Source organism: Haplochromis burtoni, unplaced genomic scaffold, assembly GCF_018398535.1.
Source record: "Haplochromis burtoni strain Fernald_Lab_line unplaced genomic scaffold, NCSU_Asbu1 Contig_73, whole genome shotgun sequence".
Taxonomy (NCBI): domain Eukaryota; kingdom Metazoa; phylum Chordata; class Actinopteri; order Cichliformes; family Cichlidae; genus Haplochromis; species Haplochromis burtoni.
The window spans coordinates 1,583,902-1,609,905 of NW_024582434.1; the positions used below are offsets into that span (position 1 = coordinate 1,583,902).

General features: G+C 38.5%; 3 protein-coding genes and 1 long non-coding RNA gene across 4 annotated transcripts in view; 2 read left to right on the forward strand and 2 right to left on the reverse strand.

Annotated features, from left to right (window-relative positions):
* Positions 1-3,616, reverse strand: part of fgf2 (fibroblast growth factor 2) — a 7,669-nt gene extending 4,053 nt beyond the window's left edge. Inside the window, exons 1-2 of the mRNA XM_005924076.3 lie at positions 3,059-3,616; positions 348-451 (exon numbers count right to left, since the gene is read on the reverse strand). Coding sequence (XP_005924138.1) covers positions 348-451; positions 3,059-3,236 — 282 coding nt within the window. The 5' untranslated portion in view covers positions 3,237-3,616. The remainder of the gene's footprint in view (positions 1-347; positions 452-3,058) is intronic.
* Positions 3,617-4,394: 778 nt separating this feature from the next.
* On the reverse strand, positions 4,395-10,565 carry bbs12 (Bardet-Biedl syndrome 12). Its single transcript, XM_005924075.3, has 2 exons — positions 10,459-10,565; positions 4,395-8,767 (listed from the first exon to the last, which is right to left on the reverse strand). Exon 2 carries the CDS (start codon positions 8,758-8,760, stop codon positions 6,856-6,858), a length of 1,905 nt encoding a protein of 634 aa, XP_005924137.1. The 5' UTR covers positions 8,761-8,767; positions 10,459-10,565; the 3' UTR covers positions 4,395-6,855.
* Positions 10,566-10,647: 82 nt separating this feature from the next.
* cetn4 (centrin 4) lies at positions 10,648-14,420 on the forward strand. Its single transcript, XM_005924074.3, has 5 exons — positions 10,648-10,772; positions 11,020-11,175; positions 11,284-11,412; positions 12,197-12,334; positions 14,197-14,420. Exons 1-5 carry the CDS (start codon positions 10,770-10,772, stop codon positions 14,284-14,286), a joined length of 516 nt encoding a protein of 171 aa, XP_005924136.1. The 5' UTR covers positions 10,648-10,769; the 3' UTR covers positions 14,287-14,420.
* A 2,290-nt stretch (positions 14,421-16,710) lies between these two features.
* On the forward strand, positions 16,711-22,833 carry LOC106633227. The gene is made up of 2 exons (XR_006054510.1): positions 16,711-18,884; positions 20,656-22,833. It is a non-coding gene; the product is annotated as an uncharacterized LOC106633227 (long non-coding RNA).
* The last annotated feature ends 3,171 nt before the right edge of the window (positions 22,834-26,004 follow it).

The following is a 26,004-nucleotide window of genomic DNA, read 5'->3' on the forward strand; positions in this document are numbered from 1 at the left end:
CACACACACACACACACACACACACACACACACACACACACACACACACACACACACACACACACACACACACACACACACACACACACGACAGTGGTCTACTATTATAATTTGAATGTTCTGATGAGTCCAGTGCGAGAGGCTATAAACTTAATTATTTTTAGAATGGGAGGATTTCTTGTCACAGTACTGGAAAATATTTGGTTTCCAAAACACTGCAACCTTAATGCTTCTTGTCACAGAGCTGTGAGTTTAATCAAGTCTGTTTCATACAGATTAGCAAGATCCTTTATGGAACAGAAACAGGACAAGCTTTGTTGATGGAAAGACCGATCCAAGTCACTCACCGCTCCAAACAGTCGTCCGTCTCTGTTCATTGCCAGATATCGGTTTGAACAAATCCCTTTGATGACCACTTCTCCCACTGAGGTCGCCTGGAGTTGAAGCTTTACTGAAGATGAATTAGCAGAGACAGAGAGCAAGTTGTTGTTTAATGATGGGACGTTTAATTAAAGTGTAAGAGTGACTGCTGACTTTTAAAAAAAATGAATTTCTTCATTAAATCACAGCAAGTGTAACAGTGAGCTGTTAGAGAAACAGCTGCAGGTGCAGTTCAACATTTGAACTGCAACGAGCAAAAAGACAAGAGGCATAAAACAGAGGAACGAAAATGCTGTTAAATTAACAAACAATTAAGAAAAAGGAAACCTTGATTAAAGGTTTCCTTTTTCTCATAAACAAGCCCACACACCATTTGAACCATGTGACAAGGTTATGTTTAAAGTCAATGAGCTTTAAGTTGCAGGATTTTCCTGACAAAATATCTGACTCTTATATTAATAGACATTTTAACTTTCTTACTTTCCTTTCCTTAAGGGAGCTTATGTGCCAAAACAGGGACATGCCACTGGGAAAATCACCGCTGAGAGAACTAAGAGTCAGGCAAGTATGCCAAATACCTGGCATGCTCTCATATTTGGGTTTTGTTTCTTTGCCTCTGGACCATACAGGTAAGCGGTACAAAATCAAACCACCACAAAATCAAACACTTCCTGTGACATAACTTATGAATCCTGTAAAAACAGACAGTTACTTTAAAACAATGCATAAAGTCATATTTTGTATGCCAGTTTTCTCTATCAAATACTAAAGTTTTGGGCCAGTGAAGTCTCTGTCTTACTTAAAAGCGCAAGCCTTAAACTCAAATGTAGTTTTTTTTAAACTCATAACATTTTTTACCTGATAAATTCAGTAATATGTATATATTCTTTTCCCCATTTTTTATTTGCATTTTAAATGAAGACAATGAGTCTAATTATGCTGCGTTTAACATCTTTCAAGCATTACATCCAAACATCAGGTCCTGCTTCCTCAGTTGCGGGCAAATGATTTGTTGCTGTGGTTTCCTCTGTATTCATGGCACTGACTGATGCATGTGCCATGAATGAATGAAACATTATTATTAGCACAAATAGTTAAGTTTAATTACCAAAAAACACAGTATGGCATTACATAGTACCTGCAGGCTGTAAGATTGCTTATTCATGATCTTAAATGATTTATTTTTTTATTTCCCTTTTTTAAAAAGAGACATTGTTTTTCTTCATCCAATATCTGCTCAGCAATCAAAAAGAATCCAGGGGCCCCTTGAGGTGAATAGGGGATCTCTTTAGAATGAGTCCCCATTAAGGGTAGACACACATCTGTCTATCATTAAGCTAGCTGTTTGGGTGATTCATGTTACAGATCAAAGAGGCAAAAAAAAAAATAGCAATTGGTCTGAATGTACTGTGGTGTGTTCGATGTTCCTTGGATAGATTATGTGCTGAAATTTTTGTGAATGGCGGGAACCTGATCCCCGCTTCTGTAAAGTGTGCTCTGGGGTCTCCTGTTGTGTCCAGTTTGTATCAGAATTGACCCCAAGGTTCTTGGATCAAAAGTCTCTTACACAAAACACAAACGGATGGAGAAGAGTCCCATCTACATTAGCATGGAAATTCTACTCGAGGACCCTAGGATATATTAGGTAACATTTTTCATAACATTTCCTATTCTTACTGGCAGGTTTGTCTGTAGAAGCTGGCAACTCTATCCTACCCTTAACAAAAGGGCCATTGAGGAAGCACAGCTCAAGTCATAATAACTCTTAAGAACTATTTTGGTAAAAAGCTAAATGATTAATACTAATGGCCGTTGTATGACGAAGTGTGAATATATTCCTTCCTTAAACTTTCTCATGTCGTCTACAAGATGAATCTCTCCGGATATTTCATAAACACTTATAATGAAGTATAATTAAACGCAATTGAATTATCCTATAAATAGCCTCTCACTCCTTGAACTGGCATCAGGCATTTGTTTGAAATGTCACACTGTACCTTGTGCAATACACTTCCAAGCATCCAAGCATGTGTTTTCCAAGGAAAAATCCAAATTTCATGTTCCTCTCCTCCCCTCCTATTTACAAAAGCTTAGGGCACATTTAATCAGTGACAGTGACGCACTGAGGAATGCTACAGTTGTCCATTAACGTAATCACGTTAATGTTTACCCCTTCTTAAAAAATGGGGCGCTCAGAATAAATATTAATTCAATGTCAGCACAGATGACTGGTCTGAGGGTAAGATAATTTTTTAACAGGTTTTTATAATAACTTCATCAGCCTCAAAGACGCAGGAACTCTCAGATTTGCTGTCTTTTGTGACGTAAAATATACAGTTAACAGTGTGACTCAGCATGGTGATCTTCATTTGGAGCACTAAAAACATTAAGCATGTTCCATCAGAAGTCCCACTGATGAATAAAAACTGAGGCGTGACTCTTTAGTACTGAGGTTATTATACTTTCCAGAAGGTGACCTACACACATTTGGTTCTTAGTGTTAGCAAGTGGAGAATAATCATAATTCAAATGGAAAATTCACATAATCCCCCTATTATTTATCCACGTTATTTAATTTTTTGCTTCGCTCTTTCTTCTCTGTTGCATGTTAAAAACAGAAACTCAAGAAGTGCTGTGTACTGTGTAAAGTGAAAAGAAGGAGACTGGAAGAACTTACTGTGGGGGTCGTTTTTCTCTCGTATTCCATCCACTCCTCCATCAGATTTTATCCTCAAGAAGAAGCCACCATTTTTACAGTACAGCCTTTTAGGGTCCTTGAAGTTCCCAGGAGGAAAACCGCTGCTGCCGCCGTCTTCAGGTGTAGCGGGAAGTGTTGCGATTCCTCCCGTGGCCATCAGGGTTAGGGACGTCGTCTCCTTCTTGAGAAGTGCAGCAGTTCACCGTGGCCTCTCACCTCCTGCTAACTGCTGCCTGTACCCTCTTACCCTCCTCCACACAAACTGATTCTGCTTAACCTCAGAGGTCAGCTTGCTTGAAAGGCCCCCCTCTCAGGGCAGCAAGTGCCCTTTGAGTCCTGAGAATTTGAAGCAGTAACACTTCTACGGACTCCTATGCAAGATCGAAATCTACAATTTGTAGACGCTTGTCTGCCGTTTGTAGAGCTGGCAGCTGCTTTGCCAGTGTACTTTGAGCACACTGGTAGGGGGGATGCATGCAGGTCGCTTCTTTCTTCTACTCTTCTTGCAATGGAGTGTTTAGAGCAGGGCAGCTGGCTTAGATCTGTGTGGAAGGCTTTCCCCTTTGGGCCTCAGTTCGCATGCGCCCTAGGAGCACCAGCACACACACACACATGCTCACGCCCACTAATGCTCACTGATTTAACCAACCAACCCAGCAGAAGTCGGGAAAGGAGAGGAGGGCAAAGAAGGGGGACGTGCAATTTGGACTCTGAGACCCTTCGGAGAGCCAAGAACCACAGCAACCATGTGAACAGAACCAGTGTTTTCATTCATCCAGTCTGTTCAAGAGCAGGAAAAGAGGGACATAATAAGAAAGCCAACAGAGGCATCTTGGTAGTGATTCAGTAAGTGCTATTCATAAGTGAAAAAAATAACAATGTAAAGTAGAAATGCCAGTAGATGAAAAAGAAACCGTCACGAGCCAGTTATTTTAATTGCTATTCTCAATTTTCTCCAAACCAGCTGCCTGGATGATGAGTGATGAAAGTTATTTATCCAGGAGGAGGTCATGCATTTGTCAAAATAGGCACTTACTGTTCTGGGCTTCTGGGCAAACGTTACCACATCTGAAGCTTGTGTGGGACCAGTAGAAAGTCAGCTGTGCTCCTGGTTGACATCATGCTAACAAAAAGTTTTTGTTTGACAGTATCGGCTAAATGCAAATATTATATACACATGCAGTGAAAAAAATATCTACCAAATATTATTAGTGATACACATTTATACCTGTATAGTACTGTACAGATAAAGTAATGACATAAGAGTTATAACATTAACCTCACCTTACCTCAAGTATAAGCTCAGTCTTCAGGCTTTACACTTTTACACAATTTTTCAAATGTTAATTTCTACATACACAGCACAGCCAGGGGACTAGTAAGGATGTAAATTGACTAGTACTTATATAATGCCTTATCTATACCTGTGTGCTTTCTAACATTCACACACACACACAGATGCAAGTCGGGTTTTATCATCTTGCCCTTGGATGCTTTGGCATCAGGGATCCATATCAGGGATCCACCAACCTTCTACCTTAACTATTGCTGCCCATATAGGAATTTTCAAATCAGCATTTGTCACAATCCTGAATACTTATTTAAATATCTTTTCACTGGGAAAAGGTAAATATATGAGAGGTACAATGATGACATATGGATACACTGATCAGTGATAAAATAAAAACCTGCCAGATATCACGTTGGCACAAAACAGCTCCCATCCATCATAGCAAGGACACAGTACCACTGCGGTGTCTTGTAGTATCTGGCATATAATCCATGGTTTGGCACAGGACACTGGCTACAGTTCTTTCAGGATTGTGGGTTATGGCATGGGGCCTCCATGAATCAGGCTTTTCCAGTTTATTCTATTGAAGCTTTATTAGATGGGATCTGCAGCGCCTATAGGCAGGATTAGCATGTTGGGCTATTTTTTTATATTTCAAACTGCTCTTGAACAATTTTGTGGTGTGGCAGAGTTCAGTATCCTACTATATCCTGCTGTAGGGAGTCTGCTGCTGTCAGGGGGTGTCATTGCCACTGAGGGTGAGGGAAGCTCTGATATATGATATGAGAATATGATATATGCCAGAGAATATCCACATGAATGCTCAGAGCGAAGGTTTGTAGCAAGATGATCAACATTCAGCTTCAGTTCATTTACTTCAGTGGCATAAAGAATTGCTCATTTGGCACGCTTGTTGCGAGGCTGTAATCAGCAGCTTACAATAGGATGGCCGAACTCCTCACCCTATCTCTAAGAGAAATGCCAGCCACTCTTCTGAGAAAACTTGTGACACACTTTTTAAAAAAATGTTAAACTATATTTAAAAAATGCCTCAGCTGGCCTTTCTCCTCATAATTTTATATTTAAAGTTTTTTCATTTCCTACTTGTCATTGCCCAGAATAAATACTCCATCTATCTGAATCATCTCTCAGAGAGCCCTTTAAGTTTTACGTTATATAAATTTGTTAAGTGATTCGTGCAGACAGAAAGGAGGTGGACTCACCCTGAACTCTCGGATGTGTCACCAGTTTTGGCGTTCCAACCTTCCTCCCCAGTGTTGTGTGTGTTACGTTATGTCATGCCCTCCCCTCTCAATGCTGCAACAACACTGAATGATGTCTGAGTCAAGACTATTCCGTCTCCACCGTAAAACCTTTGTAACACTTTTATTTCACTGAACTATTTTTAGGGTGTAATGAGCTTTGCTCTCTGTGACCTCAGAGGAAATGGAAGACCACGCAAGTCATTGAAACCGTCACCTCTAAAACACAACATGCAAAAAAGGGAAATTTTTCAAGACACCAACCAAATTGAACAGTGCATTGGGAGCAGTTCTTGAATTTTCCAAGTCGTAATCATTTTTACTTATCTTAATATAGGTATTGTATGAATAGCCTATTACAAATTTCTGTATATGTATAAGTACTCTAAAAGCTGCCCAAACTGCAGACTTTCAAAATATTTATGTGACCTTTAGGTGATTATGTAGGAGGGAAAGTGTTAATGAAAGATTTCCAGGATTCGAATAACTGACATCACCTCTGAAAATGTATTTTAAAGCACAGACACTAGTAAGACTTAACCCAAAACATTTACTCTGTCTGGAGGTGTTCCTTCTGCATCAACCATGCCAATTATGACACAGAAAGTCATAAAAGAGCCGCACCTGGCACAGAAGCAGTGTCAGCATTCAATGTGAGCAGTAATAGCCAAACTGGAGACACTTAATGAAACTTAGGCAAATATCATTAAGCAAGTGCTCGAAGACGAAGAAGCACAACAAAATTCAGCCCTCGAGCAGGAAATCTAATTGTGGGTTTGGATATGTAGCAGTATTTTTCCCGGCCTGAAATGTGTGCGAAGTCAACATGTGTTCAAGGATATGTATAACCTAGATCAGGTTAGTCATGATTGTTTTATTATAAAAAAAAAGTAATGTTTAAGGGAATTTCCAGGGAGAATAGAGAATCATAATGACAGAGGACACAAGGCCAAGTTAATTAAAAATAAGAAAAACTACATTTCTTGGTTATTCAACATAACTTTATTATTTATTATTTTTTTAATATATAAGTTTTAGAAAGAATTCTGAAGACATTCAGAAAGAGGATGTCTCCCCCTTGTGGCAGAAAATAGGTAATAACATTTTTCAAAAGCCCTTCACTGTATTATTTACAGCATATTTTACAAATCACTTTGTTTGGGAAGAAAAAAACAGTTTGTCTTGTAGAGTGAAATCTTTTGGCTGAATATTCTACATGAACATCACAACAGCAAGAGACTGTTCTCGGCAATCTCAGTTTTTTGGTCTACGCCTGTGATAATCTCTGCATCCGTCTGTAAAACCAAGAAAACAAGATCTAAGGCTTTCCTCCATGCTTCCTGTTTCACGCTCAGATTATCATAGATTTCCACTGCTCGTGCTTCATTGGGTTTTGGTGCTGTGAAGACTTCATTATCCTGATATTCACTGTTTAAGAAAAGTTGTGGGGACTTTGCAGCATTGCCTAGATAGTCCTGCAGTTGTTGGCACACCTCAGTCCTAGCTTTGACTTTTGAAATTCTTCCAGTGTTAACCATTACAGTGGATATGTAATCTATTAAACCATCTGCCATGAGGTCCAACACTACACGCCTGTAGTGGTTGGTTCCTCTCTCACCGTTCTTTTCTCTGTGACACATGACATGATACTCCACTCGCTTTTGTAGGTGATGAATGCAAAGCATTTCTGTCCCACACGCCCCTGGTAGAAGAGCTCTGTCTTTTAGTGCATAGTGTAAGCGATAAGCACAGGCCCAAAACTGGTCCTCCAGGGCCTGAAGCTTTCCATGTATAGAGCTCGTAAGGATTACTGTAACTAGCCTGCTGTTGCTGCCAGTTGAGATATTCACAGCCAGGGAGTACTTCTCGTGGCTACTGAGGTCTTTCCATATTGCAACCTTTGCCCCAGTGCCAACATTTTGCTTGCTCAGTTGCGCAGCAAAGGTTACCGGAACAACTCCAGACAAGCTGGCAAATGTCTTCAAAACAGAAGCCTTCACATTTTCCACTACAAGTATACGATGCCTAAAACAGTGCTGAATCACTTTTTCACAAGCGTGCCCATGGATTAGTATCAGGTTCACTTCCAGGTTCAGCAGATGTGTCACAGTCCGTTCCACCCATTCGTCCTCTTTGCTCGAACTCGAAAAATCTATATGATCCCTCACACGGTGCATACCTGTCGGCCTGTTAAAGCCAAGATGGCGGTAAGTATGTGATAAATCTCCATTTATGAGAACAACCTTCAGTTGTTGTTCTTTTAAGTGATGAGCGACTGTAGCCTGTTCAGCAGATAAAAGAACAACACAGCCAAATACAACGCACCCATGATCCTCTGGTAAACCAGGGAGCATACAAGTCACCACTTTAGTAATGTCAAACATGGGATAGCTCACATCTTCTTGATTAGTTTTTGACTGCATCCGAATAACTTCGACTACAAGTTTCATTGCATCATCACAACCATGACTCAGTCCCTCAGCAATGTGTACAATGTCAGGAAGCTTAGGCTGAGGAGACTGTAGCAATACTTTGGAGACATCTTCAGACTTCATCTCACAAAAATGTCTGCTGAGTTTTATTTTTCTCTGTTCATCGACGGTCAGAGTCTTGACGTCAAACTTTATTGTTCCCTGCATGCTGCACAATGCAGGCGATGAATGTTTGATGGGTTTCTTGGACACTTTCACAGCACAACTCTCTAACGATGTCACGCCCAGACCATCAATTGAAACGGCACATTTCCTGCAAGCATCCAGACATACATCCATCCCTTCAGACATTGCTGAGATTATGTTCCCTACTGAAATTCCTCTCTGAAGACAGTCCAGGGCAACACGGCTCCAGGCCCCCGCTAGGAACAGCAGGCATCCCGACCCTGTATGGTAGACCTTCTGGTGGGCTTGAATAGTCTCATAAACAAGCTGACCCACTGCACAGGTCAGCTCCATGGTCTCAATAATGCGAAAACACGAGCACACAAGAGCAGACTCCCCACTCTTGTCATCTTGGATAAACTTGTACTTTATACAAGGGCCCAAAGAGGAATGTGAGATTCCTGCCAGCGCCAACAGTTTCTGCAGTCCAATATGCTGTCGATGGTTTATGATTGTACTTCCCAACATCATTCGAGGACTGTGAAATGTAAAAGAAAATTTTTAAGTTTGGTCATTTCTAAACAAAAAAAAAGTCCTCACAAACATTTGCTTCAGTTCGGAAACATGATTTGTGTTTTTAAAGTAATAAGTCACAAGGCACAGTAACTAAGTATAGGCCCTCAGATTTCCTTTTCTATCCATCCATTCTCTTCTGCTTAACCTTATTTGAGTCGCGAGAGGGCAAGAGCTGATCCCAGCTACCATAGGGTGAGAGGTGAGGTACACCCTGAAGAGGTCACCAATCTGACACAGAGCACACCTCCTGGAAATTCAAATTTATTATAAAGTATGGTACTGTAATCCTCAAATGAAAAAAGATTTGTAAGAAACTAAAAGGACGCGGGGGAGGGGGGATTGCGGGAATAGCTTTTTTTAATGGCCCTATTTGTTTTTATGCTGTTTCTTTTTTTTTTTTATGATAGACCATCTTCTACTACTTCTTTTGCCTGCTCCCTTCAGGGGTCGCCATAGCACATAACCTGGCTCCATCTCTACCTATCCCTACCTCTGTCACACCAACCCACTGCATCTCCTCCTTCACTACATCCATGAACCTATATGTTGTCTTCCTCTTTTCCTGCCTGACCTAATCTATCAACCTGTTCATCACCACTGTGAACATGAATGGGCTCAGAGCAGATCCCTGATGTAATCCCACCCCCACTGTAAACCCATCTGTCACTCCTACTTCAAACTTCATCACTATCCTCATAAATGTCCTACACCAGCCTCAGATACTTCTCTAACACTACTCACTCCCTCATGCAGTACCACAATTCCTCTAATGGCAGCCTATTGTATGCTTTTTCTGGAGCTACAAAGACAGCCTGAAACTGTTTTGACCTTCTCCACATGTCTCCATCAACATGTTCAAAGTGAACATCACATCTGTAATTCTCTTTCTCGGCTTGGAGCCGTACTATTGCTTACTGATTGTAAACTCTCTGGTTAACCTAGCCGGAACAACTGTTTTCCTTAGTTTAATGGCATGACGTCTCAACTTTACAGATATTGTAGAAAGTTCTAATCTAGTTAATTAAGGGTTTCAATCATTTTTATGCAGAGAAGCCTTAACCTAAGTCATCACTGTCAACTGAGCTGTTTTCACTGTCAGTGTGGGCTTTTTTTTTTTAAAACAAAAAACAAAACAAAAACAAAACTCGTTTTACTCTGATAACAGCAATTAAAATAGCAGCTTGGCAAGTTTGATATTTTGTTTTTTTCCTTTTTTGTCCAGGGAAACCAAACGGTTCATAGGCCTTTCACCCCCTCATCACGTGTCTTTTAAGATTTAAGCAGTTAACAGCCAAGCACTACGAAATGGAAAATCGTATTTGCAGACAGATGGCAATCAGCATATTGACATTTGACAGATATAATGGGTGCAACCCACATATTTTTTAGAGGTAAAACATTGCTACTCATGAAAAACTGACGGGTATTAATTATTCCTCCAACACTAGCAGCGAGTTTTGTCAATGCCTGCACTTCACTCAGCATCTTACAAGTCAGCTTACAAGCTAAGCTAACAAACCAGAGACAAGTTTACTTCAAAACTGCCCGTGTCTGTACCTTAATCCAAGAGCAGAAACCCCCCCCCCAGAAATGACTCTGCAAAATGACGCTGTAATACAAACTTTTTACTATCCTCAATGAGTATACTTTTACCTTATTTCAATAGTGTACGAGGCATTTATATTACGCCTGGTCCAGCTCAACCGATTAAACACTGCGCATGCGCTTTGTTTCCTAGTTGCTGGGCGACAACAAACTGTCCGTATGATTGGCTGAAACTGTTTTAACCCGCCTACTATTTTTTGTGATTGGTTAATCAGGTTTCGTCAGCGTGCTTTTCATCATTTGTATTGGCTCTCTCGGATGTCTGTTCACAGAAAAACTACACAGTCGTTGCTACCTGATTTGTTGACATCAGACCATCAAACAAAACAGAGGTTTCCCCGTCGGGATCATTTATTCAAATGGTGTGCATTTATTTAATTATGTAAAGTAACTTTATAAACGAATGTTTAATGAACATTTTAAGAAGCTGTGAGATTTGCCATAAAAAGCCGTTAGTTTTAACTTGATTCTCTTCGGTCTCCCGGAACAGCATTTAAGCTAGTTAGCACAATAATGACCTAAAATAAGATATGTACCGCGAGTGTCGTTGCTGTTAACTTAGTAACTTAATAGGTAGCTTTTGTGATGTATTAATATTGTATTTCATAGGCTTCAAGTTACCGGAAACCAACTTCCTCGGCTAGCCAAAGGAAAAAGACGGATTTAAAACACGACCTGACTGAGGAGCAAAAGCAAGAAATTAAAGAGGCTTTCGATCTCTTTGACACAGATGGAACTGGAACAATAGACGTGAAGGAGCTCAAGGTTGGCTTTCTAGTTAAATGTGTAGTGATAAAAGTTAAGTAAGGAAAACATACCGCGGTCACAACACCGCAGCAGCTTCAGTTTTCTTTACTGTTATCTGTGTCACAGGTTGCCATGAGAGCTCTGGGGTTTGAACCAAAGAAAGAAGAGATCAAGAAAATGATTGCAGACATTGATAAAGAGGGTTCTGGAACGATTGACTTTGGTGACTTTCTCAGTATTATGACACTGAAAATGGTGAGTGTTTTACCGAAAGGAACAAGAAAACTTCTCTGCAGTTAAGTTGGAAGTTTTACTGTCTGAAAATAGCACTGTCCTTAAAACTGTTGGGGCTAAATCAAGCATTTGTGTGTTGTTTCGACAGCTGTTGTTTTGGAGCAATTCTAAACATTGCAAGAATTTGCTAGATATAGTATCTCTCTCTCTCTCTCTCTCTCTCTCTCTCTCTCTCTCTCTCTCTCTCCCCCTCCCTGTCTCTCACACAGACACATTTGTAAGGCTAGTGTATTTATGGGTTGACCCATGAAAAACTTGCCAAATCATCTCTGCCAGTGCTTGTTCTGCTTTTGACTCTTGTTGGAGCTTCTGGTACCTCAGATGTTGACAATCAGGTGCCTGATTGGCATCTGATTAGCATGGGTCCTGCTACAGTGAGCAAATACATCATGCAAAGTCACCAACACCTTTATGGCTTTCCTGTGTCCTAAACAAATAGCACAGTAACAGTAGATCATAGAAAAAGGTTTTCTTCAGACTGAAAAAACTATAGATAACATTTAGTGTGGCCACCTGTTCTTTACATTACAAAACATATTTCCATTCAAGAGTTATAAAATATACTGCATGCACACTCTTTATGTCTGTGCTTTGTAAAATGTGCTTCACTTCATTTCCTACACACATTCTGCAAATTATGTTCATATTGGACTGCATTTGGAGCAAAATTTAAAAAAGAACATTTTGCATGTTTTTAATTTGTAATATATATATATATATGTGTATTCATTTTTGATGAGAACAGAGTGAAAAAGACACAAAAGAAGAAATACTGAAGGCTTTCCGACTCTTTGATGATGACTGCACGGGAAAAATCTCATTCAAAAATCTCAAGAGAGTTGCCAAGGAGCTGGGTGAAAACCTCACAGATGCAGAGCTGCAGGTATAGAGATTCTTCATTACTTTGGAGTACTTACAGTTTTGCCCCTACCTGCCCCTGTGTGAAGAAGTAATCCCCCCTCCCCTTTTTAAATCATGAATTGATGACTCATCCAGAAGGTCACAAAGAACCGAGAACAACATCTAAAGAAAGTTCCAAGAGTGAGTTCTAACCAAAAAGAACATAAAGGTTATTCTCACAATTGCCAAAAATGTCTTGTTGATCTCCAAGACCTTGACGACACAAAAAGTTGAACTTTTTGGGAAGGCTTGAATCTCGCTACATCTACAATAAAACAAACAGCATTTTATAAAAAGTACATTGTAGCAACATCTGGGCCTGCTTTGGTCAACTTGACTTAATTGACGGAACTTTGAGTTCTGCTCTCTACCTGAAAATCCTAAAGGAGAATGCCTGACCATCAGTTCATGCCAGGAACGTATGCACACTCAAGTTATTCAGCAGGACAATGATCTGAAACACACCAGCAAGTTCACCTCTGATTGGCTTAAAAAACAACAACAAAGAAAACACAAGTCACGACTGAATAAGGTGCTTTGGCATGACCTTAAACAGGCTGTTCATATGGCTGAATTAAAACAGTTTTGCAAAGAACGGTAGGACAGACTTCCTCCACAGTGATGTGAAAGGCTGATTGTCTAGTTATTTCAAATGCTTGATTGCAATTTCTACTGCCAAGGGTGGTAGGACCAGTTAATTTAGATAGCTTTTTTTCCCTTAATTAAATTAAAAACAAATAATCATTTAAAAATTGCATTTTGTATTATCAGGTTATTGAAAATGATTCCTGAGGTAATGATGTTCAAAAAGTTGGGTTTTGAGAAAAAAAACCCCATCTTGAACAAAAACAAGATTTTGAATTTAGATTGTGATATTTGTAGTGGGTGTAAACTGATTTAATTTTTAACAGAGCGTTTTTCAGTTCTGAAAAATACAATATGGTTTTCTCCTTTACATAAAAACTGATAAGGGCTCAGTAATGCTGGGAAAAATGAAATGAATTAATAAGAACAAAGTTTTTCGTACTGCTTTGCTGCTCAGTACTTTGAGAGCCTGCAAGTCACTCTGCAGTAACTATTCATAGTGTAAAGATTAACATTTTTATATGTAAATGAACCGGTGCATCGCTTTTCTACTCTACTTTATATGCCTCATTCAAACACACACTCATACAAGCTCTTTTTTCCTACACACAAGTTCTTTCTGTCTAACATCCACATACAGCCGTACTCCAATGAGCACATCAGAGAGCAACTTGTTGTTCATTATCTTGCACAAGGATACTTTGGCCTGCAGACTAAACCACCAACCTTCCAGTTAGTGGATGACCTGCTGCACCTCCTGAGCTACAGCCACCCCAGCTGGCTTTGTTAAATATACTAAAGTACAAAAAAGTTGCTCATTCTGAAGGGGTCAGGTGGGATCCTTTTGCTGGTTTGACTGATTTTAAATTTGCTACCTCATATTTAAAATATTGTAGTACCTCTACTACAGTAAATTGTATAAGTGGTACAAACCGTAAAGTAATACCACATGTCCAGAAGCCAAGAATTTTTTATTTAAAGAACAATACATACTTAGAGGAACCACTATAAATACATTTCTATATAAGTACCAAACGTATTGTCTCTCTTCTCATATCTTCCAGTTCCTCTAATGTTGGTATGTTCTTACATGGTAAAATAGTAGTAACCGTATTATTTTAGGTGGGGTTTTCCTGGGTAACCTTTGCAGTCAAATGCCATGCATGAAACACAAAGTTACCTGAAGTCAGTGTGAGAATTGTTCCAGTTTGATGCTCTCACTTCCTTCCCTTTGCTACATCACATTTATTATCCTTTCAGGAAATGATTGACGAGGCAGACCGAGACGGGGACGGTGAGGTCAACGAGCAGGAGTTCCTGCGGATAATGAAGAAGACCAATCTTTATTAAACCTCAGTGTCTTAGAACCTTTGTATTGTAACTTTTTTTGGAACATTAGTTTTGTTTGTATGGAAATATTTTAATATGTTGTATCTTTGCACACGCTTTTATAAAATTGCAAAACCAATAAATCTATTTCATCAGAGATGATTTGTCTGTTACATTGTCATTATGAAAGCCTTTATTTAAACATAAGACTCATTGAGTTGTCTTTTTCTACAAAAACATAGAGTTTGGCTGGTAATACAAAAATATGAATTATACAAATCATGTGCAAGTGTGATTTAGGATACACCTAGTACAGGTTAAAGAATCAGAATATTGTGAAAAAGCGTTTTTTTTTTTGTGGTAATTGTGTTCTAAAAGATGAACATAATTTTATTATGTGTAGGTGAAATACACTAAGCAGTTAACTGGGACTTCTTTACATTGAGTTCCTGCATCAGTGCAGTGAGGCATGGAGGCAACCAATCCAAGCTGCTTTGATAAAGGCCTTGTGCTCTTCTCATTTTTGGATCAGGCATTTATCTATCCAAATGGAATGGATAACACAGGTTTACTGGCCAATCAGATACAATACTAACATGGTCAGCAACCATTTGCTAGTAATTGTGGCCTTGTGGGCAGGTCCTACTACAAAAGGAAGTCTGTGTTCCCTTAAAGCTAATTGGGAAATGGAAGCATCTTTAAATCTCCTGGAAGATTTAAGACCTGGTAAATGGTAAAATGGTAAATGGCCTGTATTTGTATAGCGCTTTACTTAGTCTCTAAGGACCCCAAAGCGCTTTACACGTTCAGTAATCCACCCATTCACACACACATTCACATTCTGGTGATGGCAGCTACATTGTAGCCACAGCCACCCTGCGCACTGACAGAGGCGAGGCTGCCGGACACTGGCGCCACCGGGCCCTCTGACCACCACCAATAGGCAACGACAATGTGGTTTCTGTCCCTCTCCAGTCATCTTTGACACTCTGGCTTCCAAATGCAAAAATTGACGTGAAAAGGGGACTTTGGACCACTGAGCAACAGCCCAGTTCTCTCTCTCCTCAGCACAGGTATTACAGTTCTGCTGCTGGTTCAGGAGTGGCTGTGATATCAGGACTGCAGCCCCTTTGCTCAAAATATTTGTGCATCGTGGCTGTTGATGTACTGCCACCAGCTTCAGTCCGCTCCTTGCGAAGCGCTTCCAAGTTTTTATCCCTTGGAGGGTCTTAAGGACATTTATTATCCTTAGGCCTAAAGGTGGATGTCTTTTTAAGGACCCTCCAAGGGTTAATCAGCGTTTAATAACAGTCCTGCAAAGACTGCAGGCATTCTTGTTGTTTGTGCACTTTTTATTACCACACTTTTCCATTCCAGCCAACTTTCCATTAATATGTTTCAACAGCACTCTGCAAACTGCAATGGCATTTTCTTGCTTACCGTCTTTGTGGAAGGTGATGATGACAACTGGACAAATGCCAAATTAGCAATCTTCCACATAGTTTTGCATGTACTGAATTTGATTTGTAGAAATTTACTCAAACGTTTTTTTGAGCAACATGTCATGTCTGTCAATATTACAACAGAAAAAGAGTCTAGAGTCTAAAATATGTAAAGATTTTTTAACTTCCATTAATATCTGATGGAAAATATTGAGCTTTTTCACAGTTTTCTAATTTTTTGAGGTGCATGTACAATGCATCTCCTGGTTATAGTTATGTTTTCAGACTCAAGGCTGCTAATCTGCAGAAATAGAAGAGCGATGGTTTTGAAAATCTCACTGAAGGTGATTTCGATACAGTGCAGTAATAAGCTGCAGTGCATCCTGCAAAGCACAACATGCCAATAATGTTTCAGACAGTGAAAGTCATATGACTAAGTTGATGTTGACTAACCTGAATTATTTTACTGTAGACAGAAATGACAAGCGTGAACTTGAGATGAGTAACTCAGTAAAAGTCACTCTCACTTCTTGCTTCGAGTTACAGAATAAAGTTAATTTGTAGAAAACATGCAGCAGAGTGCTGTCCTGCCTACAGATTTGATCATCTTATAGGAAAGATTCTCCCCCTGATTAATTGTCATATACGGCGGAAGTCTGGTTTTGGCCAAAACACCGAACCTTGTTAAAATAAACAGGATACTGTAGTGACGTATTTTTCCGAACCATCAGACGGCTGTGTATTATTTTGAGGATGCTTGCCAGTGATTGTGAAAGTTGTGATAACCTGTTCTAGACGGCGAAGGAACATCGGGGTGGAAAATATGAAAAGGTTTCTCCCAAGATGAGATATCCATTTTTTGAAAAATATTCCACGCCATAAGAGTTTTCAATGCACAAAAAGCGAAAACACATACGAAGAACTTTTGACAGCTACGTTCTGAAGATTTAAACAGTTATTAACATTAACCTCCTAGGACCTGGCGTCCACATATGTGGACATCGCATATATGGACCAAAATACTCAATTTTGCCCTACATAGCCTGATATCCACTTACGAGGACATTATACTGCTACTGTTCTATCAAAATTTTAAACGAGTATCCTCATACGTGGCTCTCATTCTTCTTAAAAACAAAAATAAGGTAAAAAAAAAAATCTGGTAATTCTTTGTTTTTACATTCATCGGGCCCCAATATGCCCAAATATCAAAGAGAAATTAAAAATGCATACTGTGGAAGAGTTCGGGTCTTAGGAGGTTAAGATGCATGTTAAAAAAGAACTTCTATTGAGATACATTTACAAGCAAGTCCGATGTTTAACAGAGATATTTTTATATTTGTTTTGGAGCAGCTTAAAATGCCAGAATATGGGATTTTTTTATGGATTTCTTTCATTTTGTTTAGATCTTGATGTGAAACTTGGAATTGATACAGATGAGCCAAATCAAAAGGCCAGTATTTCAAAGGCTCATTATATGTAACCCTCTCTGACTCAAATCCATCCACCTTCTTGGAGTTCAAAGCACACCACACACCAGGTGAGAGCTGAAAACAGTACCAGAACTCGCTTTGTGTTTACACAAACAGTTACTGCATATAAGGCCCAAATGAATTACATCCACAGTAGAAGACTGCTCTTTGGTTCCATGATTAGTGGACTGGCATTCACATGTTTTCTAGTCTTAATGACGATTTAAAGCAATTGAAAGTAAAAACAGCACTTAACCATACATTTATACAGCGCTTCATCTGCCTAACACCTACACATGATTTAGGGTCACCAGTTACCCTAGTTACCCTAGTTACCCTTGGACTTGGGGATAAAATCTGTGCATTCACAAATTCCAGACAGAAAGGCCCAAGACAACAAGGAGATTGAGACCAGGAATCCTTAAAGGCTACAGAGTACCTTCCTCTTTATACAATGCAATAACATTAAGAGTTTAGAAAGCTTTACAAAGGCAGACTTTACAATGGCTGTCAAGTCAATTCAGTTTTAATTTTAAAGCGTCAAATCACAAGAACAGTGATTTGATTTCAAAGAGCTTTCAATTGTACGGTAAAGACCCTACAATAATATAGAGAAACTCCACCAATCACATGACTCCCAAGGAAAAACTCCCTTTTAACAGGAAGAAGCCTCGGGCAGAACCAGGCTCAGGGAGGGGAGGCCATGACCAGTTGGGGTGAGAGAAGGAAGAGATGACAAAAGAGTTTAGTTGTGGAGTAACTTGCTATGAAATCTGTGCAAATGAAGACTTGACCACCTGAAAAACAACATGAGCTGTCTTTACTCCAGCAGACAACGTCTATTCTCCCTCCTTGAAGAATATAATAATTTGAAAGCTGTTTTTCAGGAAAAGAAAGGAAAAACGGATATCCAAAAGGATAACGTGGCCTCAAACACCCTCGTCTTGCTTTGTTTGCTCAACAGTTTTATTAGGAAACTACAAGTGAACACCAAACGTCATTCTGGGGGCACGTCTCGTCACCTGGTAGCCATTTTCATACGTGTCCAGGCACAAGTATCGACATTTAGGCTGCTGTTTTGAAGCATTCTCTAAATGTATATGGGAGGTGGGGTGTCTACTTTTATAAAAACCGCATACTGCTCTCCGCCAGCATAAAAGGTTTTTGTGTCATATTTAGAGTTGAGTTTAAAGGTTATTTTAAATTTCTTCCAGCAGTTAGACTCATCACTTTAATAACGGCATAAAAGAAAGAGGGTACTTTACCTGCAGGGAGCAACCTAGTTTGGAAGTGTAGGTGTTCAGACAGTGGATGTTTGATTTTAGAACAAAACTTTCCAATTGGAGTTTGATGTTTTGCAACAGTGTCAGTTTCAAGGCCTTAATATCTTCACGGCCCCTCAGCTGAGTGTTATTCCCCTACTGTTGTGGTTAAACAGTATTCACAGCTCATGGCCTGTTCTGTACTCCCACTGCTCCGCTTGTTGTTTTTCTCTTCCCTTCAAATGATCAATTTCCAAAACAGCTAAACCTTTTAAGTCTGGTCGTTGCTGGTAAAAGTCAATCGCATTAACTCTTAAAGGTCAAGAATGTGTCACCATTATGTAGGAAAGCTGTCTCGCAAGCCCCCTTTGAGTAAGATAAACTCAAGACAAAGTAATAACTGTCATTGTGCTTAGAAGAACTGACGGGTGACTGCAGCAGTGGTATGTTGGCTTTTTAAAGCTTCAGCTATTTATCTAAAGATATGTTTAGTTTTTGCAATATTAGACATTCTATTATTTACAATCTACTGCTATGGTGATGTGGTATTAGTTATAAAATTACCCTTAAAAAGAGCAATGTCAGTTTTCAGTTAATCAGTATTTTGTACAGTGGAGACACATTGTAGTTCTTGTATTATTTAAGGTACTATTTAGTCCTATTTGTATTTAGTCAAGTACAGTTAAGAAGAAAACTTGCATAGAAATCAATGTAAAGGCTATGATGACCTTCAAGATGTTGCAACAGAGAAGACCTATAGTTCAGATCTTAAGATTGCACACCTGACTCCCACACATGCCCTGCATTTTAATGCTCGGGGTTTGTGTGGAGATGCGTTGCCACCCCTTAACCACTTACCTTTGAACATATGAGTAGGTCAGGTGTGTTCTACTGTAGAAGAGAAAACCTTGGTTGACAAATGGCACGCACAAGCAGGTTTGGTAAACAGCATTGTCTTGCATCCCCACTGTGCCAGCAGCAAAGAACATGGTTTCAGAATTTAGTTCTAGTTCTTTGGTTAAATACTGCTTCTTTCCACAAAATAACAAAAAAATAGGTCACGTTGGCTCCTTTTCATTAGTTTTCCTATTTGTCTTTTGTCAGATCAGTCACGGTGACCCGATTTATGCAGGTTTGTGAAAACAAAACAATTTGAATAACCCACTTTCCATCCTTTTCTGAGTAAATGACTGAGCAGAATTGTTTATTTTCATAAAATAATAAGCAGGGTTGGGCCAACCATTGGGATGACTTTGCAAAGTGTGAAAATTGCAGATTTCACACAGAAAACATTAATATTTTTATTTTTTTTAATTAAAAAATTGGTACACGGGAGTGGAAATGCAAGGAAAATATTTCTAAAGTTGAACTGTTTGAATCATAAAGATGTCAAATACTTTAGTTCTAAAATGCTCGATGAACATGTGAATATTTTGTGTCTCCAACGATGCTGTCACAATTTTTAGCATTTAATGTGCACTTTCAGCTTGTTTATACCTGTTTATTGTGTGTTCTTAACTAGTATTTACCATCAGGCAAGTTATTCCTAGGCTATTTCAAGCTGATAAAGTGTGGGAACCTACTTTGCAGCTGCTGATCAAACTCCTACAAAATTAGCCGGCTATGCGTAAGAGACTCTCTTTATGTGTAGGCCAAAGAAACCAAAGTTAAACTCTTCATTCTGGTTTTGATAACAGAAACTGCTGTCACAAGATAATTAAAAAACAGCTTGTTATGCAGTTTTTTATTTTAAAGCTTTTATGAGATTATCAGATAAGTCACTGTATTGAGCACTTTTTGTGCGATCTGGTCACACTCAGAAGGAAAAAGAAAAATAGTTTAGCTTTCCTGTCTACTGGAATCAATATATGAAATTCCTCACATTTTATACGAGAAAACTTCCAATCAACTTTGTGGGTTACCATACTAAACTCTAATGCGCTGCAGGCTAATTTCATCAGCATCTTGCCGATGGTAAATTCCGGCTTGCTGATTTACCACTGGCCTTGTAAGCTTGTTTCGTTATGCTTCATTTATCAAACTTCATCTGTGATTGCTTATTTACCCGATGACAGTGTCAACAGGAGCCGAAATCTACATTTTGATATTACAAATAGCAGCTGGTATCATCTTTGAATGCACTAATGATGACTCTGAACAATAAACAATATAAACAAGCCTTGTAAACAAGCTGTGTCATCCCTTTTGTCATAGCAATGAACAAGACCAGAAGAGGCAATCCCCCACCCACGGCAGCTTTGTATCTTCCTGTACACTTACGGTAATGAGCATGCTCACATTTCATAATCATTGATAATCTCCTTCATTTGTCCTTGCATCTAAAACAAAAAAAGTCATCATGTTTCTCTCAGTCAGCATTTTAATTAAAAAACATACACACTTACTTAAAAAAATGCCAAGATGCGTGTGTTTCATGCAAACTTTCAACCTTGCGCCTACTCTCTCCGCACCACGGCAATGCAAACTGTTCACAAAGGGGAGACCACAGTGTAGGAAATCATACTACTGCAAGTGGGAGTAGGAAGTCAACTACATTATCAAGAAGAAGTAAATAAATCTGCCTCACAGTGTCAAATGCTTGAAGTGCAAACACATGGTGAATTCATGAAGATCCTTTTAACTTTCATTTAAACTCCCTGAAGAGACAAAGAACACATCTTACATTTTGTTTTTAGGCCATGCCACCCATACTGAAACCATAATTAGATGAATTCACATTAGAAGAGCACGTATTAGACACGTATTTTATTTATTGTATGCATAAGAAGAGGTACACGTGCAATAAACAAAAACAAAACAAAGCTGTCATTTACGGTTTGAGCAAGCAATATCAAGTCAAAACAAAAACAAATTATGATACTGATGAGCAACAACTGTGGCCGAGCTACGTAATAATGAAATACAGTAGCAGAAAAATAGACAAATCATTTGTTGACAAAAAAATCAAACATTTACTTTTGATTGACATCTGGTTTTAGGTCACCTCACACTGATAACTCGTGGCAAAAATGGTATTTAGAAAAATGAACGGGGGTCTACTCTTAACCAACTTCAATAAACTGTAAAAGAAAAAAATACAACAAATGTTATTTATTCTTTATTTTCAGTGTAAAGTAAGAAAAGGCACATAAGCATAACTTGTACACACATCTAATGCATTGCAGATACAACTGTTAAATCAGTCTCCTAATATGATGTCATTTAAGTAACACAGATTAAAATATTTATTCATTATGTGACATCTCAAGTTCTCAATGTCAGTTTACACTAAAGTGACGTTAATCCAACTTACCTATCAATACCAAGACATTCTAACTATTGTTATATTAATAACAATAAACTAATGTAATTTTAAGAGCTTTGTATCCATTAGTGAGATGTGATTACTGCACCAAGGTAAATACGTATGCTGCTCTGTATGCTCTTGTTGACATTCGGCTACGTCGTTGAAGACAAAGCGCGACTTGAAACAAGCCGCACTTTTTTGTCACTGTGTTTAACACTCTGGCTGACCACAAAGAACATTTCTCAGTGTGGCATGTCACGTCTGACCAAGACTGTTAGTCATCATTGAAAAAACATGTGTCAGTAGAGCATTGTTTTGCAAAGTTCCCTGGAAAAAGCTTGAGATGTTAGTTCTAGATATCTGACGATAACATTTCACTTTCAACTAAGCCACTACGTTTAAGAGAAGTTTTAATTGATGGCCTTTTTTCATAGTCGCATAGATCAATTAATGTTAGTTTTATGTCAGTTTGAATGAGTAACTACAGTACAACTAATCCAACTAACTCTTGTGATGCTTTAAATTTAAGTGCAGTGCCTCTGCTGTATTGGTGAGGTGCCTCAGAAGACAAAGTAGAATTTCAAAGTTTCCCTCACACATACAATTTTGTGAGAATCTGGTCAGGTTGAAAGCTAGATGTCTATTGTTATGCATCAACTTTTGCCAATTGCTTGCTCATAGTGTGTTGTCTTAATGTTGGGTTTTTTTCCTGTATTACTGTAGCGTCCTTATCTTACAATATAAAGTTGCTATTGTGACTTGGTGCTATATAAATAAAATTACATTTAATCGATGACCATTAATTAGCTGTAAATTCCCCAGACTATTCCCTACGCTACTCTTTTATTGGTTCAAGTGGGCATAACAAGTACGTTGTACCAGGAAACAAGTTGTCTTAATTTCATTATCAACCGATACACAAATGCCAATATTTTTGTCATCCAAGGTTTTGTGGTGTACTTGTAGTGTGAGATCAAATGGCCATGTAGGTAATAGATGCATGTGGGAACCAAAAAAAGGAACAATAATTTGAAACCACTGGCTGTAGTCTGACTAGTTTTCTATTAGCTTTTAACCAGTATGCAGAAAGGAAGTGTTGAACAGGATATCTGTTGCATGGATATCCTGGTTAAACTGAAAAAACTGGCTTCTAGCCCAGCAGACTTAACTGCCAGAATAACCGTTTAAAGTGAGCTTGCAGGGGGATAGTCGGTCTCAAACTGGGGCCTTCATTTTTGTTAGACGACATCACCACATTTACCATTTTACATGCATTAGATACAAAAATAATAGAATTGCACTGGGTAATTTCTTCTGTTTGTCTTTAATTTACTCATATTTGTAATGAATAATATGTAACAGCTTTTTTCTCCCTGACTGTCTGTTTAATCAGAATGACTAAACACAACTTTTAATTTTTAAGAGGTATTTTTTTAAGATTGTTTCTGATTGGAATTGAAAACTGGTGAATCAATTAATACGTATGACATTGATCCAGATAAAGTATTAATGTAAAAACGTAAAGTAAAAATGAGGTAGATTTTCACTTCTTGAGAGGACTTTCCTATTACTGGTTTATTATTTAATCACTAATAAACATTTTGGAGGTTTTTTTTACAACTTAAATAAGCTATTTGACAAAAAAAATGGGGAAAATGATGCACAGAGACCGTTGTTGGACCTGCAACTGGAAAAAGAAGCTAAGAGCTATGAAATGTAAATGATACATCCTTATGCTTATGTAACACCTTGAACAATCTTGCACCTTTATTTCCACTGCATTTCTTTAATGATAAGGGCATTGTCCCTTATCTCCTCCACTAATCTCTATAATGGGGGAGGAAAGGTTTTATGAATTCCTCATGTCAACAACGCTGCTTTGTAAGACTTTTAGACGTAAAAGCACAAACCAGCACACCACAGGTGGGTTAGGAGGGATTCTCTGGTGGTGGCCAGATGAGGAAATTCTTTTGAATTTTGAATCTACCTGAGGACACTTTTTCCTTTCTGTGTGCGCACTACAGAAGGTACTCCTGATAAGACGCTGAGGGTGATGCACCTCTTAGACCAGTCGGAGCCCCCACCCACCTGTTCCCTTACGCTGACGAAGAGAGAAAACAGACGAGAGGGGTTTTCTCTTTCACTCTCACTTCCTCTCTTCTGGTTGCCGTAGATTGTTGTAAAGATTGTGTGTATGGAGAGAACTTGTGCACTACCACTGACGGGGCAGAAAGACTGAGGTAGCATGAACATGGACATACTGACTAACCTATGATACAATCTGAAATTCCAAAATGTGTAAGTTGTGAAGTGGAGTAGATGACCATCATTAAATATTCAGTGATATTTCCATAAAAGGTTTCCTATGGCTAAAATATAACTGTGATTAAAGATTGGTTGTCATAATAATAATAATAATAATAAACAACAACAACAATCTATTGTAATAAAAATTGAGCTCATCGACTATATGTCTTTGTCTTTTAAACACAATGACCTCAGAAGCAGATTTTAGTCATTATCTTTTAAAACTGCCCAATGAAAAGTCCCATTTCAGTGAAAGCATAAAGGAGACTTTATGTACATTTGGCATTGACATTCAATTGAACTCACGGACAATGAGATATAATATGGGATATAATTCAGATTGTCAAAATTTCACATCTCCTCATCCTTTCTCATTAAAAACAGTGTGTCAGGAGTCAAAAAAGGAAAACTCTTTCTCTTGACCAAATTATTTAGAAAGTTAAAAATATGAAGGAGAATTCATGAGGACAGTGCCATGAAAATCCAATAGCATGGGTGCTTAATTATGCAATATTAATAGAAAGTTGCATGTTGTTTCATGCAGCCAACATGGTGACAATGTTACTTTAATACCAAGTTTGTGACTGTGATGGACAAAACAATGTGGTCAAAGTGGCAACAGAGCATGAAATGATACAGAGGCAAAGGTGTGTAAAGCTTTTATTTTTTAAACTGCATCCCAGTGATGATGATTGACATGTCTAACATCATGTCAGCACAACACAAACACAACCATACAAACAATGCAATCAATGATAATTCCTGACAAACAGTCAACAGTCAAGTCAAGCAAAGCTGAGCACGGGCTTTATCAATCTTTCTGAAGTAGAAGGTTATACAGACCTATGCAACTTCTACAAATAAAAGTGAGAAATATGACTGCTGTTTTCTCTCACTGTGGTGAACCAATGCATCAGATGACTGACATAATGTGTTTGACATAAGCAAAACATACAAAAATTCCCAATATACAGAAGTGCTTTCGTGCCAGTGCGAGTTAAACTACAGACAATAAACCTGAAAGTGAAAGAAAATACTAATTTTAACCCTTAATTCGGCATTCATAAACATCTTGTTTAAGTTAACCAGAATCGAGTGTTTATTCAATCACTTTTACAAGCTATTCAGTTTTTACACATGTGACAATAAAAAAACTAAATATAAGTAATATGTGGTGTTGCTTATCCTTGGAGAATCTTCATTTTTCATTGCAATTTTCTTACATGTGTATTTTTAGTACAAAAAAAATATATTAATTTGAACTAACAAAAACACAAAAGAAAAGACAGGCAATCCAATAGCAATTACCTATACTCCTCATAGCTGTTGTAATATTTTTTTTTAATATATGCATTTTACTATATATACACATATGGATAAAACTGAACTGTTGATCTGTTGCTCACCAAAAGTGGCAGCAACTAAGCTGTTGAGTTATTTGAAGAAAGAACAGACACAATCTTTTCAACCAGTTTTGGATGTGCCTTGAGAGTTACTGATAATAATGAACACCTAGGAACGACCAGATGCCTAACCGCCTCACCTACAAAAATAGTTGATTATCAAATAATTACAATGTAATTACAACATAATGACAACATTTCTTTAGAAAACCTCTTTTTTTCCCCCTGCAGACCATCATTAATCTGTGAGTCTGTAACAGCATGTGTCATCCTTTTGAAATGACGTGACGCTGTCAGCCCGCTCCATAATGACACATGCAACTGTTTCAAGGCATTTCATAAGCAGACCCTCTTAAGCCGCTGTACGTTTCCTTGATCTTGCAAGTGGACAAAGAAATGTGTAAGAGACAAAAGAGTGAAACAGCAGCATAAAGAACTACTCAGCAAATGTTACTCCAATATTAGCTTACTTCCTTATGCACTATGAAAATACAACATATATATATACACACACACATATATATGCACGCGTGTGTGTGTGTGTGT

Excerpts from the sequence above, each read along its gene's own strand:
- cetn4 (XM_005924074.3), top strand. Across the intron at positions 11,413-12,196 it reads GTATTATGACACTGAAAATG|AGTGAAAAAGACACAAAAGA; the intron begins GTGAGTGTTTTA and ends TGATGAGAACAG. Across the intron at positions 12,335-14,196 it reads TCACAGATGCAGAGCTGCAG|GAAATGATTGACGAGGCAGA; the intron begins GTATAGAGATTC and ends TTATCCTTTCAG.
- bbs12 (XM_005924075.3), bottom strand. The coding sequence starts at position 8,760 with ATGATGTTGGGAAGTACAATCATAAACCATCGACAGCATATTGGACTG.